Source organism: Chaetodon auriga, chromosome 5 (genome assembly GCF_051107435.1).
Source record: "Chaetodon auriga isolate fChaAug3 chromosome 5, fChaAug3.hap1, whole genome shotgun sequence".
Taxonomy (NCBI): Eukaryota; Metazoa; Chordata; class Actinopteri; order Chaetodontiformes; family Chaetodontidae; genus Chaetodon; species Chaetodon auriga.
Window position 1 is genome coordinate 16605483 of NC_135078.1, and position 14001 is coordinate 16619483.

General features: G+C 40.7%; 2 protein-coding genes across 3 annotated transcripts; one reads left to right on the forward strand and one right to left on the reverse strand.

Moving 5' to 3' along the window:
• Positions 1-433: 433 nt before the first annotated feature.
• ostf1 (osteoclast stimulating factor 1) lies at positions 434-9446 on the reverse strand. Its single transcript, XM_076729751.1, has 10 exons — positions 9293-9446; positions 5323-5369; positions 4587-4637; positions 4197-4260; positions 4001-4054; positions 3714-3821; positions 3270-3319; positions 2835-2913; positions 2471-2569; positions 434-1304 (listed from the first exon to the last, which is right to left on the reverse strand). Exons 1-10 carry the CDS (start codon positions 9324-9326, stop codon positions 1246-1248), a joined length of 645 nt encoding a protein of 214 aa, XP_076585866.1. The 5' UTR covers positions 9327-9446; the 3' UTR covers positions 434-1245.
• Positions 9447-9973: 527 nt separating this feature from the next.
• Positions 9974-13758, forward strand: nmrk1 (nicotinamide riboside kinase 1). 2 transcript variants are annotated; one of them, XM_076731167.1, is made up of 8 exons: positions 9974-10133; positions 11185-11275; positions 11383-11431; positions 11614-11782; positions 12226-12297; positions 12480-12586; positions 12766-12849; positions 13278-13758. In XM_076731167.1, exons 1-8 carry the CDS (start codon positions 10105-10107, stop codon positions 13286-13288), a joined length of 612 nt encoding a protein of 203 aa, XP_076587282.1. In that variant the 5' UTR covers positions 9974-10104; the 3' UTR covers positions 13289-13758. The 2 variants fall into 2 exon arrangements, with proteins under 2 accessions (XP_076587282.1, XP_076587281.1); XM_076731166.1 differs by having other exon boundaries at positions 9986-10133; positions 12766-12870; positions 13278-13413.
• Positions 13759-14001: the final 243 nt, after the last annotated feature.

Consider the following 14001-nt stretch of genomic DNA (forward strand, 5'->3'; position numbering starts at 1 on the left):
CCCTCATCAAAGACTTGCTGTATTTCTGTCTACACATCTATTTTTTTGCCCTTTCTGTCTTCTTTGGAATGTCATCAACATGCTGACTTTGTAATAAAGGAATTCTTTGACTTTTGGACATATTTTTTGTGTTTGAGTATTTAGATTAGCACACAGCCCACAATGGTGTTACTTTACATGTAGAGGATATGTTTGTTTGCACACTTGACAGTTGGCAATGAGAGGAGTTTGGCTTGCTGTGAGAAGCTTTTGAGTGGTTAATTATAATCTCCAGTTTGACTTCTGTAATTTTGAAAAAAAAAAAAAAAAAAAATCCTGACAGCATTTAATCTTCCACTTGCATCCAAAGATCCTTTTGAGAGGCAATTTGTGATCATCTCTGTGCCATATTTATGCTTTAATTATTGTCAGCTTTCAAAAAATGTGACATTTTAAGTTAAAAAGCTTTTATTGCAGATTGAAAACAGAGCAGATAGAAATCCAGAACAAAATCATCTTAAGAAATTCAGCACTTCAGAGGAGAAAAACATGTTCACAATGATACATGACCGAAGACACACTGGCTATGTTACACGTATTTAAGGCACTTTTGTTGGAAAGCAGCGATAAACCCAGAAATCTGCCCATATGATGGAAATCAAACACTCAGAAGCTTCAAAGACGAAAGAATGATTTAAAGTCTGTTTTGCACGGGGAAGATGTTTCAGATACACTGAACTGACAGAAGGTCTTAAACCGCAATGGAAATGTTATAACACATGCAGCACAGAGTAACATGTAAGGTGAAGAAAATGTTTTGATAGGGCTCCAAACTGCAAGAGATCATGTGTTTCCAGTTTCTTTTACGTGGAGCATTAAAACTTAACAGGACACAGACCAGATCAATCTTTCAATTTGCACTTTAATGTGCAGTTTAAATGGGTTGAACATGTTTGGAATGTGTTTCTTAGAGTTTTGGTCCATTTTCCACTACTACATATATTCTGCCCCTCAGTCCACAGTGTGCAACAGGTGCTCCAAGACAAATCCCTTACATGTGGAAATGCACTTGGCAAAGCAGGCGAACTCAATTCACACAAATGTGACGCAGAGGGACGAGAACTGAGGTGTCTGCACATATTAACAGAACTAAAATGGAGTTACAGCTGGGAAAAGAGCAAAAAAATCCATTTTAGGTCTGCGATAATCTCTCTGACCTCCACCCTCAGAAGCCCACAGAAGACTGCGACGATGTCTGAACGGGGCTCAGTCCGAGTCCTCGTCGTCCAAATACTCTTCAGCGTTGCTGTGTGTGCGGGTGATGTCTGAAACAAGACACATGGACAGTTAATCACAGGAAGAATGCAGTTTTTTTTATTGAAAATTAGTTTCCTGAACATGTGTGGTTTACATAACTTGCAATAAATATTTTGAGATGTAACAACCACAACGCAGTACAGCTGTGTACTGTACAACCCTGATTCAAAAAATCTGGGACGCTCTGTGGAACGTAAAAACAAAATGCAACCATTTGCAAACGAACTGTATTTACCAACAACGCTTTTTGAAAGCGTTCCTGAGCCCATGTAGTAATATCCTTTATACAATACTTGTTTCACAAAGTGGTGAACGTTGCCCCTTCCTTCCTTCTGAACCACTGAGTAGGCATGGAACGATATGAAAATGCCATGTCATCATTATCCCGGCCAAAATAATTTGGATAACATATGAAAATATGTTTAAAACTCTTAAAATGGACCTAAAACATACAGGAATCACAGGGTGGTAGTATTACAAGTTAATTCAAGGACTAGCATTCAAAGTAAGAGTCTTTCTAGTAGATGGTTATTGAGTTTAAGAGTCTTCACGTCTCTTGCTAATCATATGCCGCCTCGTGCCTGTGTTGAACCTGCCTGCCAACCTGGGGCAGACCCCCAAAAATATCAAGCCTGTCCCTGTTTTATGCAGTTTACACAAGACACAGGAACAGGACATGGATAATTATGTGTACCACATAAATGGGCAGCTGTTGACTACAGTAAACCGAGCTGTGGCAATCAATAACTGTTAATTTTAGTCGACTCATAAACTCTGGCTAATGACTGACTTGACTATTTTTACAAGGATTATATATTACAGCCTGTCTAATGTGGCTTTCACAGGACTTCACTATAATTTCTACAGCACAAAGATGACATGACATTTGCTACCTATTTGCAAAAGTTAAACATATTTCTGTATTATTTTAGTCTGCAGTGTGTTGATAAAGGGTGAAAATAAGCAGTGGAGAACAAACATGCAGCACAGATACAGACTCTGGAGCTCGTCTCACGCTTGTTGTTGGACAATCCCCTTCCACTGAGAGTCAACCGCAGGAGAGAAGACAATAAAAAGCATATTCCTCTGTTTCCTGTCTGAGTGCGAGGCCTGTGCTAGTTGTACTGCACGCGTGGGTGCTGCAAGGCTGCCCCCAAGTGGCAGCCGTACTTACTGCTTCCCTGCTTCCTTTTGAGAAGTGAAGCGCACTGGGCGTTGGTGGCCATCTCCAGAGCCAGCTTATTCTCATTGTTCCTGATGTCTGTCCTGGGGTCTGAAACAAACACACTCACACTGAAAAACTAGAAACTACACACAGAACGACAGAAAAATTACTCACACAAAGATAAAACTACGAGCTGGTTATTGTTTCCTCAATCCGGAACCACACGTTTTCATATTAGGGTTAGATGAGATCTTTCTGGAGCTTTCTCTCCGTGTTTCTCCTGCTCAGTTCTGATATGCAAATAAAGAAGATGACCTGCTGCTGGCTAATTTCCTTTCCCAAAACCAAATAAGAGATGTGGCTAGATACTCACTCTTGTTCAGCAACATTTCCACGATGTCAGAATAACCCTTCCAGGCGGCAGCGTGCAGAGCGGTGTCTCCGAGTTTATTCTGAAACACAAAACGTCGTCATCGCTGACAAACGCCCTGACACATTTATACCTTGCAACAACAGGATTTTTTCCTTGTTCAGATAACATGTCCAAAAACAAGTTGCATTTTAATACCAGGCGTAAATGGGGTCTTAAGTCCTCACTCCAAACAAACTAAAGCTATAAATACATGAACAATCAAAGGTTGAAGATGTTAGAAATACAGTTGGGTGACAAATTACTGGAAAAAACTATATGTAGTTGTTCTCATTTCTTCATTCTCTGGAACTCTTGTATTATGAGATGGGCTTGAAAATCATTTTTTTACTGTGAGAGACCTTTCAAGCCTGAATGAGTTTTGAACCCCCCTCTCACCTGCTGGTTGACCTCCACATTGGGCTGACTTAGCAACAGCTCCACCACATCTGAGAGAAAAAAAGAAAAGAAAGAAAAAAAACAACTTTGAGTGACGGTTTGAGGTAAGATTTGAATGACATGTATCACACAACAATCATGCAGGAACAACGGAGGAACACAGAAGAGCAAGTTCCTGTTTTTGTGTACTTCACTCCTCACATGGAACAAATGCGCCTGTGTGTCATCACAATGTACGATTTATGAAATGATATTCAGTCACTGCCTGAGCAGAGGACGGCACTGCGCTGACACTCTGTCAACTCAACATCCAAACATCACTGCTGCAGGACTGAAAACCCAGTGTTTGTCAAGAGAAACAGCCATTTTTGTGGCCTTTACCCCATCAATATTCATATAAACAAGTACATTTTAATATGTTTTATACTCTGCAGTTATTGTTACCTTTATGTCCTCCGTGGCACCCCCAGTAGAGGGCAGTGTTTCCAGCCTTATCCAGCCCATTGATTCCAACCTTGTTCTCGACACATTCCCTCAGCCAGCTCAGATTGCCTGTTTAAACACACAAACAGATGCAAACAGTTGCTCTTCAGCAGAATCAAAAACTACGTTGTCATGGTCAAAGTTGGGTTTATTGTCTCTGCAAAGAGAGAACTCTCGACTGAAGGGTGCTGCACAAAAAAAGAGACATGTCACAATAAACAAATAAGATGTGTGGATGGTCGTCGCACCTCGTTTGGCTGCTTCATGCATCGGATTGTCGATAGATTCTGCCTGCTCAGCCACTAAAACAGACCAAGACAAGAGCATTAGTGCATTATCTAAGATTCGCCATTACAAGAGCCAAAGGTCTGTATTAAGTAATATTCTGGTCACCACATGCACGCAACCAAATTCAAAGCAGGTCTGTCTGTGCTGTCTGCTCACCATAGTTACTTGGAATTAGTCCTGTCCTTCCTCTGCATGTCCCCTTCCACCAGTTAGAGTCACTCTGGGGGTAATAGTAATGCAGAAATCTTTGTTTTTTTAAGCTCAAACATCACAGAGGCAAATGAGCAGAGACAAATACGAACGCAAAAACAAATGCAGGGAAAATATTTGTGAAATGAAGGAGAGGAAAGTGGAAATGAAAAGGAGGAAAATTTGACCAAAGGTGGAAAATGTAAATGAAAATTACCACAAAAGGAGACACAAAATGCAGAGTGCAACACTAAGATTCCAAAGAAAGAGGAAGAAGAAGTGCACATTCAGATGTAAAGTCAAGTGGGACACGAGGACCTGAGGACAGCAGTTAAATCTCTCAGAGGTTTTACTTACTGTGTCAGAGATGTACAAGAAGTCTCCTTCTTCAAAGTACAGCTCGTCCGGCTAGAAAATAATAAAACAAGACAATGTTACTGCGGGCTAATCAGTCACAGCGGCCCAAGAAGTTTCATGCAATCACAGCATTTTGGACATAAGACTGACTTTTGTGTTACATTTCACCCACTTTCTTCCCCTTTGTTCCCCTGCTGCTACATCTTACTGTGTTTGAACCAATAATTGTTGATAAAAGACAAAAAAGAAGGATCAGTGACAAAGTTTGGTGTGCAAGGAATTATTATTTTCATTAAAATGGTTAAATCAGAAACAATTAGTTGATTAATCAATTAGTCAACCCAAAAATATTTTGATAATGAATGATTTCAGTCATTCACAAGCAAAAAAGAAGAGCACGACTCCACCAAAGGACACTCTAATATGTCAATTATTTCAGCTGACTTCATCCATTTATCACCACCCTCCTGCTAATCCAGTTTCCCTTCTGCCAGAATATGTCCTGTCTTGTCATTGGTCTTTTTTGACAGCTTCATGGAAGGTTTAACTTGTTGAATTTGTACATGTTTCACCATGTTTGTGTGGAAAATAACTTTTTTTTTTCCAAGCAAGACGCTCACAATAATTAGTTTAGCACATGGCCAGTACCGAAATATGGGATTTAGCTTGCACATGGGAGTCTACAGTTGCTTAGTATTAGACAAACAATGCATCTTAACAAACAAAGAGCTCATACCGTTCTGGGGTCAAAGGTGAACAATGCTCTGAACACCTTGACTTGGCCTAGCGAAGAGAAAACACACGTTAGATGAAAGTGAACCTCACACACATTGTTCCTGAGAATATAGAAACAGTGAATTGAAACCACACGTGGTGCCACTTCACAGCCGTGGAGCTGCAGTGTCGCCACAACGAGCCCGCAGGTGAGTGCACGCTGTAGCTCCAATGTGAAAAATTACTATAATACAAGAGCAATAAGTCAGTCGTGAAACATCATCCATCACCTCGTTCGAGAGCCGACTGCTGGCAGCCCTGCTGGCGCGATGCTTCAAACTAAAAATCAAATCGCTGCATGCCCGGACACATAGCTCCTGATGGCTGCCCTCCAGTGAGCGCATACTCTGAAACAGTTCTGCACCAGCCAACAACAATACACATTTTTACATGCAGTGCAGAGACAGAAACACATAGCCGGTCCGTGTGTGCGCAGCCCTGAGGCAGCTGCCCTCGGGCCTGTGACGGCTCGCCGTCGAGCAGCTGGAATGCTCTCCGAGGGCCTGTGGTCTTAGCTGACAGCTGAACGAGCTCATGGAGACACAAAAGAGCTTAAAGAAACAGTGACATAATTTACATTTACTTATTTTATCAGTATTTCTACCAGGCATTGATTATTGGGACTATATGCCTGAAGGTATGTAGAGTATACTACTTATATTTACTACATTAATGTTCTAAAGCATGAATACTTTTTTGCTACATGTTTAAAATGATACGATCTCTGTTAATTATACATTGGATAGTAGTGTTTTTGTATGTAGTGTTGTACCGGAGTTTAACATTCTGGTATTGTGACATCATACATACTACATACACACAATGTTTACTCAACAGTACCAGCTTTTGTATAAATATCCGGACTCCAATCTCATCCAGCACGGCTGCAAATGTGATGCAAATCATCAGATTTCCAAAGATTTGTCTTGTTGTGCAGGCCTTTATCGGACGTGTCAGTGACATAACATGTCAACAGGAACAGAACATGCAGATGCACACTGTCCGCTTTATCTTTTGCTGGTTTTATCCGGAGTGTTTTCTTAATTTATTTGATTATTTTAACCTTAATTTTAAAACTTAATTAAAAAAAAAAACAGTCTAACCAGGGAATGAAGGCTGCAAATTAGCTTCAGTGAGACTCTATACACATATCACTATAAAACCAGTGTTTTATTACTTTATTACTTACTACTTTACTTGCTTTTACTTGGTTGCTGTTTTTAATGAATATCTTTGAGTTGGGACAAAACAAGACATTTGAGGACGTCATCTTGGGCTTTGGGAGACACTGATCGATGTTTTTCACCATTTTCTGATATCAATAGTCATTAGTTGCAGCCCTGGAAACTATATTCAGGAAGGGGCAATACAAATAAAGATTACGGTCATTATTACTACACGTGTTGTATTACCTCTTCATATGTACCAAAGTTTATCTCCTGGCAAAGCAGTAAATTAATGGACTGTATCTCCTCTGTCGATGTCCTTCTTGAACACAAGATAACATTTACAACTTGTATCCTTCAAACTTAAACTTGAAGAAGAAGGAATACACACTCACACACGTGTATCTTGCAAGCCATTCAGCTCATTGCTCTTTAATGGAAGAAAACAATAGACGAAGCATTAAAGAACGTACTAACACCACAGTATCATGTATGGTGTGAGAGAAGACAACATGCATTTTGAGAAACAGTGTGCTTGAGGAAATCTGGGTGTCTTTTAGAGATAGCAAACTGATTGCTGGAGCTAATAAGGCCTAAAGGTTGGACGTTTGGAGCTCCTCTGTGCCGTTACTCTGGGTTTCTATTTGGCTAACACACTGTGTCAGTGTGTCAGAATGAGAGGGGCTGAGCTGCTGCACAAGCGTCGCTCTGTTCAGCACAGCAAGCATGTCAACCCTGCACGCCCGGTCATGCCTCTTAAAACACACAGCGGCCTGTGCTGACTGGTCCACGTTCTCCTTTCACATTTTAAAGCTTCAGGCACACACAAGGATTTATTCTGCCTAAAACTGAACCTCACTGTGAGCAAAACACTGTCAGTATATGTTATTTGCGTGGGGGTTTATGATGATTTCCAGCTGCGTTGTTTTATTACAAACTTCGACAGCTCTAGTCTTGCCTCCACAAGAGAAAAAAAAAAAACAAGTGTCTGATCTTGGCGGCTGCTCGAGTTCCCATTCCTGTGCAAGGCCCAACCCGAAAACCGTCTAAGCCTCGCAAAATATGACACAAGAGACATTAGTCCGGAAAGTATCACGTTTTAAACAACAGAAAAGACACAGCTCTGCAAAGTTTCCTTCTAAAACCGCGATTAACGCAAAAACTGAAACCTACTCCTCTCGTAGAGGAAAACAAGAGATTTCGAAGCACCAGAGGGAGAGTTTGAGAGCAGCAGTGACAGCTTCAGTCAGTTTGAAGCTTCAGTTAAGGAGCTGCCCTTTAATCTCTGCACCGCCACATGCAGCATAAGAACATCTACTGCAAGCTGCTCCTGCACCCGAGTTCTGGGACCTTCTGAGCTCTCCACAAGCCATGCCTTTCATTCTCACAACCCTATGTCTCCATGCAAATTACCGCACAGATGCAGCTACATCAGTGGTGACCGTGTGAGGCTGCCACTGGCTCTCCCACACGTACGCCAAGCAGCCATCCGTGAGGACACACGATCTCAACCTGCCGTCACAACCGGCTGAGGTGCCACGGAGCCGACTCATGAATAACCATGAGGAGTCATGAACGATAGTGACGCGTCTGTCTTCACAGTTCTGTGCTAGCAGGCAAAACATGACACGCAGATGTCTGCTGCAACGTGCCCGTGTTCATCCCCCGTGTGATTTTAAAGCTTTTTTTTTTTTAAACAGTCATCATGACATCATATGCTAAGACTATTTAAACCTGTGACAACCTCTGATGCACAAGTTGTGACCTGAAAGAAAAAACAAAAACAAAAAAAAAACTAACTAACAAAACACTCAGCTGCCAGTTTATTAGGTACCATGGCAAACACAGTCTATGAGAACATCCCTGAAATAATCCCTCAGGAAGTTTATGATCAGTTTTAGGTGCTGATGCAATTTTGAGGTCATTTTGGAGGTATTTGCATATAGCAACAGACGAACTTTGTATTTTTCTCATGTTCTGCAGTGTTGCAAGTCCTCTGGAGAGAGGAGACACAGTTTCAGTTTTAAACGTGGATATGAACGATGCGTTCACGTGTTCTGCAGACTGTAGGTCTGACTCCAGATGTGAACATGGTTCACAGCTTGTTTTCTGTTGCCTTCCACATGTGAACATTTTTTCACACCTGTCATTACCTGTGTCAACGCCTGCTGCATACACACTATGTATGGGAGACTATGATCTTCACAAGGTAAATGTTATCATTCACATTTGAAAAATTATGACATGCACAAAAAGGATATGTGCAATGATCTCAGCTGACATCTCGTGAGTCACAGACACATTTCCTTTTCTCTAGACTAAAAAACCAGAGAAGTAGCTCAGACTGAGCTTGCAGGAAGTAAGTCTGATGTCATTGACCATGCAGTCATCGTCACCTCTTCACCTACGACCTAAAGCCACCGGATGACAGTACCCTCCGTGCATGAGTGATGGAAATAGGGAAGTCACAGCGGCCTGCTGCGGAGAGCTGGATCCCCCTGTCAATCAGCAGTGAGGGCACGAAGGCACTTTTACCAACTCCACTCCGGTGCTCGTCCAGTCCAGATATTGATATTAATCAGAGTTTAAGAGCTTTCTTTGCACGTGGTGATGAAAGTTTCACAGACAAACGACAGAAATCAGGCGATTTCACTAACTCTGAACTCTGCTCACCACCCGCCCATTAAGCTTACATCGCCAACAAGGTGTGTTGTCCTCAAGTTTTGGCTAAATTTAAGCACAAAATCTTCATAGCGTTGGTCTTACCTGGCTTGGCCGGCTTGGGAGGAGGCTTCGACATTTGTAAGGCTCAGAGATAAAATACAACGAAAGGCGGTGGTATTATTTCAGTCACAGACGTCGCTAGACTGTAGAGCACTTTGCTATCATTACAATGAGGAAGTGCAGCAGCACTGAAGGCGACGCGGAAAAGTTCAGCTGCGCATGCGCAGAACTTTTATTTTTTTCTAAACCCTGCGTAAGGTATGTTTTTTGTTTTTATTTGTTTTTTTTTTCCTATTACTTTGTCTCAACATTTATCAAGATCACTTAATTTCTATATATTATTTATATTAAATATTCGACCCGTTTAATTAGACCAGTTTTTTTTTAAAGTTTTGATGTTTTTAATTAGTTTGATTTATTTAATTTTTATTTCTTGTAATTCTGCACAATTTTAACTTTACTTTATTTTGTACTTGTTCTTTTGTATTATTATTATTCGCATGTTATATACAGCTTACTGTAACCCCTGAACTCTTGTGTCATTTTATTTAAACTGCATTTTCTAATTTAATAAATAAGTGACATTATTTATTTTAATATTTTACTTTGTTTTTAGTTTTCAGGGTTGTTTTTTTTTTTTTTTCAATGAGCACGTCGTTAATGACGTAACAGTCCCATCAGCGAATCACGAGCGTCCAATAGCGGAAAAGCGTGAGTGAGCGCAGAGTTTCTTGCAGTGTTGGTCTCTAAGACGCCTCTGGACTACAATTATCTGTACATGTGCAAGTAATTCTTTTGTTATTACCAGTCTTACATCTTAGAAACTCTACAGCGAGCAGCCACAACCAGCTGAAATGAAGACACTAGTTGTAGGAGTTGGCGGGTGAGTAAGTTCGGAGGGTTGTGAACAGTAGTGTGCTGACTTGCAGGCACATGCCTGTTATTGTTCTCCCTGCGACATTTTACCTGCAGGTAGTCTGTGCAAGGTATATGAAGTGCAACCACATGTTTTTTTTTAACTACTTTTCGTTTAGCCTTTACTCAACAAGTCAGTCTCAGGTTCTAAATGCTTCTCGGTGGTTTATTGTGTAAGTGACGAGACAGCTGGTCCCAGAGAGGCACCAGAAAATGAATGAGCTTTCTCCACCAATTTTAAATCACATGTTAATGTTTGCTGACATACTTCATGCAGTCAGAGCAGCAGGGACGCCATCAGATCAATACAGCATGTGACAATCATGAGGCAGCAAAGACTAATAGGAGGTGTGAGGAGCTCTTTGTTTCTTCTGACATGAATTCACTGTACACAGGATTGCTTGTAAGTGCATTCACAGTTTGTCACTGCAAAGCATTCAGTCGAGGTGGAACTCAGATGTTTCCAGTATTTCCTAATGCCAGACGAAAAGTTGGCTGATGCACATCCTGCAGACAGCTGTGTAGGAAGACAAAGTCAGGATGTTTGACAAAGGACTCATGACGCAATGTTGCATTTCCAGTAGATTTAATGCTGAACATGTGCAGCAATTCCTCACTCTCTCTTCCAATATTTGCTAATGTGACGTGTGTGTGAAAAGCAGTGAGCAGGTAAAGGTGTGTTGCACACAGTGATTACAAACCATTAGCCTATTTTTTTTTTTGTGAGTTCTGACAGCATTAGTCATTCTTCTTTCTCTTTTACATTAACAAATATCTTCATGATGATCCTTTAAACTTCTTTTATTTAAATTGTGTGCTGAATGGAACATTTTACAGTTAGAAAACAAACATTTCTGCACTGCAGTTTCTTATTTTTTATCAGTGATAATATCGGCTGATAGATCTCTGATTTCTCAGTCAGGCACCCTGTAGTACACTTCTACATCACAACAGCAGCAAAGATAGAAGTTAAACCACCAGGGGTCAGTACTAACAGTGGTGTACTGTTTGTCTCTCAGGATGACCAATGGAGGAAAATCTACTCTTTCTCAGAGTCTACATCAGCAGATACCCAACAGCTGCATCATTGCACAGGACTCATATTTTAAGGTAGACTGTGAGGCCGCTTTCAGATCACATCACTGCTTTTCACGCTTTCAAAGTTATGGTGGAAACATGGGAGCTTGGGTGATCACAGCGGATGCTCTTTTCTTCAGGATGATTCTGTGGTGCCAGTGGACAGCAGTGGGTTTAAGCAATATGACAGTAAGGACACCGCAGAGAGCGAATCCTCCTCAAAAACACACAATTTGAGCACATTGTGACGTTTTCGGATTGGATGTAGGGGAGTAGCTACACTGAGGTCATATCCTTGGTGTTTTTACTCGGAATTTGGGAGTTTCAGCAGCCTGGGGTGTTATAATCCTTGTCAATGCGTTCTGTTGAAGTGCTCGATGCTCTGCACATGGACACGATGATGAGCGACGTCAACTCGTGGAGAAGGGATCCTGAGTCGTTCCTGAAGCAGCGAGGCCTGAACCCGGAGTGCACAGCACCATCGCTCGATGAGAAGGTGTTTGTGCTGATTGTGGAAGGCTTCCTCATTTTCAACTACAGGTAAGTGAAGTTACTGTGTTATAATGTCAGCGTGTGAAATCTTAAGAGTTTGATTCCACTTCAAGCATCGCTGGTGCTTTATTTTATGGACCCATAATTTTCTTGGAAGTTCCTAAGAAGAGAACTGTGAAACTTGATATTAATTTTAGAGGAAATGCAGCTGGTGCACTGCTCAGCTGAAAAATGTGGAGGTTGTCTATTGGAATACATACAATTCAACGAATATGGAAAATAAAATTGTTGTCAATAAACGGATACTGACTAAGTGTTTAGGTTCAAATGTAACCGTTCAGCTGTGGTTTATCTCTCACTGTAAGAGTTAACCATTCCCAGGATTTATTTAATCATATTCAAACAGATCTCTTAATAATAGTAATGTGGTATTCTAGCTGATAATGCTGTAATTCTCTATTGTTTTGTGCATGTGTGTTTTACCTCCCCAGGCCTCTGAATGAGCTATTTGACAAAAGATTCTTCGTGGAAATACCTTATGATGTCTGCAAGAGGAGACGAAGGTGTCAGTTTTTATCATCAGGGCAATGTTTTTAGTCTGTACTTCCCATTTTACTTTTTAATGGATGTTGTTTCCATTTATTTAATTTCCTTTTTTTAATGTTTGAGCTGCAGTTAACCAAAAAGTAATAGAAACAGTTTGCTTATTCACGTTTTCACCTCTGTTGCGGTCTTTGATTGACAGTTCGAGGGTGTACACGCCTCCTGATCCTCCAGGCTACTTTGACGGACACGTCTGGCCGATGTACCTGAAAAACCGGCAGGAGATGGAGAGCATGGTGTCTGGAATTGGTGAGTGTTCAGCCACAGGTGCCATGTGTGCGTTTCGTGATGCTGATAGGGCAAAACCTGAGATTTATGTGGTTGAGACCTCAAAAATGATGAGAAAGAATGTGACTGTTAGCACTGCAGCAGATATACCTGTATTAGATAATAAAATAAATGACAGCCATTTGTTCTGTTTTATTCAGTATTTCTGGATGGACTGGAGCCAAAGGAAGAGCTGCTGGCTGCTGTGTGTGAAGATGTTTGTCAGGAAATAGAAAGGCTCAGGGGTAAGCTGCAGACAGGCTGCGGTATGATTAACACAGTTTCCTTTTGTTGGATTCCTCTGACATAAAAACTTCAAAGACACAACTAAATCTCTTTCCAGAGATTTACCGCATTTCATGTTTTCCTAGATATTTCTGGAGCAAATCATTTACATTTTTGCTGTTGTGAGCAGTGCTTAAATTAGCCTTGCACGTTGCATTGTGGGTGTACATCGAGAGCACAAATCCAGTGTTGTTTCATATGCATGCTGACATTTTAAATTTGCAGTGTGAGCATACTGCTACTACTAATAAAACCAGACAGTAGTAAAAAACATTAAACATAAGACAAATCTTTCAATTTTCTACCAAATCTGTGTTTTTCTCATCAATGTAAGGCACGCACTGTTGAAAATAACTGTTCATTTTTATTTGGTGTGTTCTGTTTGCAGAGAGAGACTGAAGTGGTCGGAGGTTCATCCGCTTGCCTTTTGAAGATGGAGACTGTTGGTGCCATTCATGCAAAGTTCATTTTTTGGAAGGACTAAACTAAATGTTTCTTTGGTTTTGTGTGAATATACTCATTTTTATGTAATTTCTATGTAATACCCATGTAGTTAGTATTACTGACAAGACAACTGGATGAGAATTGTCCACCTGGAGACTGGACAGAGACTTCAAGACTCTCAGTGAACCCGATGTCTTTGCCATGACAGTAATGGACATATTTTAAATTTAGGATGCACTCTGGGAAACATAAATATAGGTTATAAGTTTCTGTGACTTTAGAATGTTGATGATCTCTTTCCGTCTAACCACACATGTACCTCCATATATGACCTTAACTTACTTTAACAAATGCAAAGTGCCATTTTTCCTAAGATCAGTTGAAAAGACTTTATCATATTTATATATTACAAATATTAAACAGCGATCATTGCATACTGTGGTTTGTTGAAATACTTGGAAACAGCTTCCTGTTTACAACTGCAGGGCTCCATTGGCCAACATCTGCGTATCTGAACCATTAGTGGCAGTTTGTCTCCACCTGGTGGTTCAGTGTGATCCACTGGAAACAGACGACTCAATGACCTAAATTTATAGCTCTGTTCAACTCTGATCAGCGTGTGACGAGGACAGACACATTATAACAGTCACATTTTAACACTTATGTCG

Excerpts from the sequence above, each read along its gene's own strand:
- nmrk1 (XM_076731166.1), top strand. The coding sequence starts at position 10,105 with ATGAAGACACTAGTTGTAGGAGTTGGCGG. Across the intron at positions 11,276-11,382 it reads CACAGGACTCATATTTTAAG|GATGATTCTGTGGTGCCAGT; the intron begins GTAGACTGTGAG and ends TCTTTTCTTCAG. Across the intron at positions 11,783-12,225 it reads TTCCTCATTTTCAACTACAG|GCCTCTGAATGAGCTATTTG; the intron begins GTAAGTGAAGTT and ends TTACCTCCCCAG.
- ostf1 (XM_076729751.1), bottom strand. The coding sequence starts at position 9,326 with ATGTCGAAGCCTCCTCCCAAGCCGGCCAAGCCAG. Across the intron at positions 4,638-5,322 it reads TCACCTTTGACCCCAGAACG|CCGGACGAGCTGTACTTTGA; the intron begins GTATGAGCTCTT and ends ATTATTTTCTAG. Across the intron at positions 2,914-3,269 it reads ATGTGGAGGTCAACCAGCAG|AATAAACTCGGAGACACCGC; the intron begins GTGAGAGGGGGG and ends TTTGTGTTTCAG.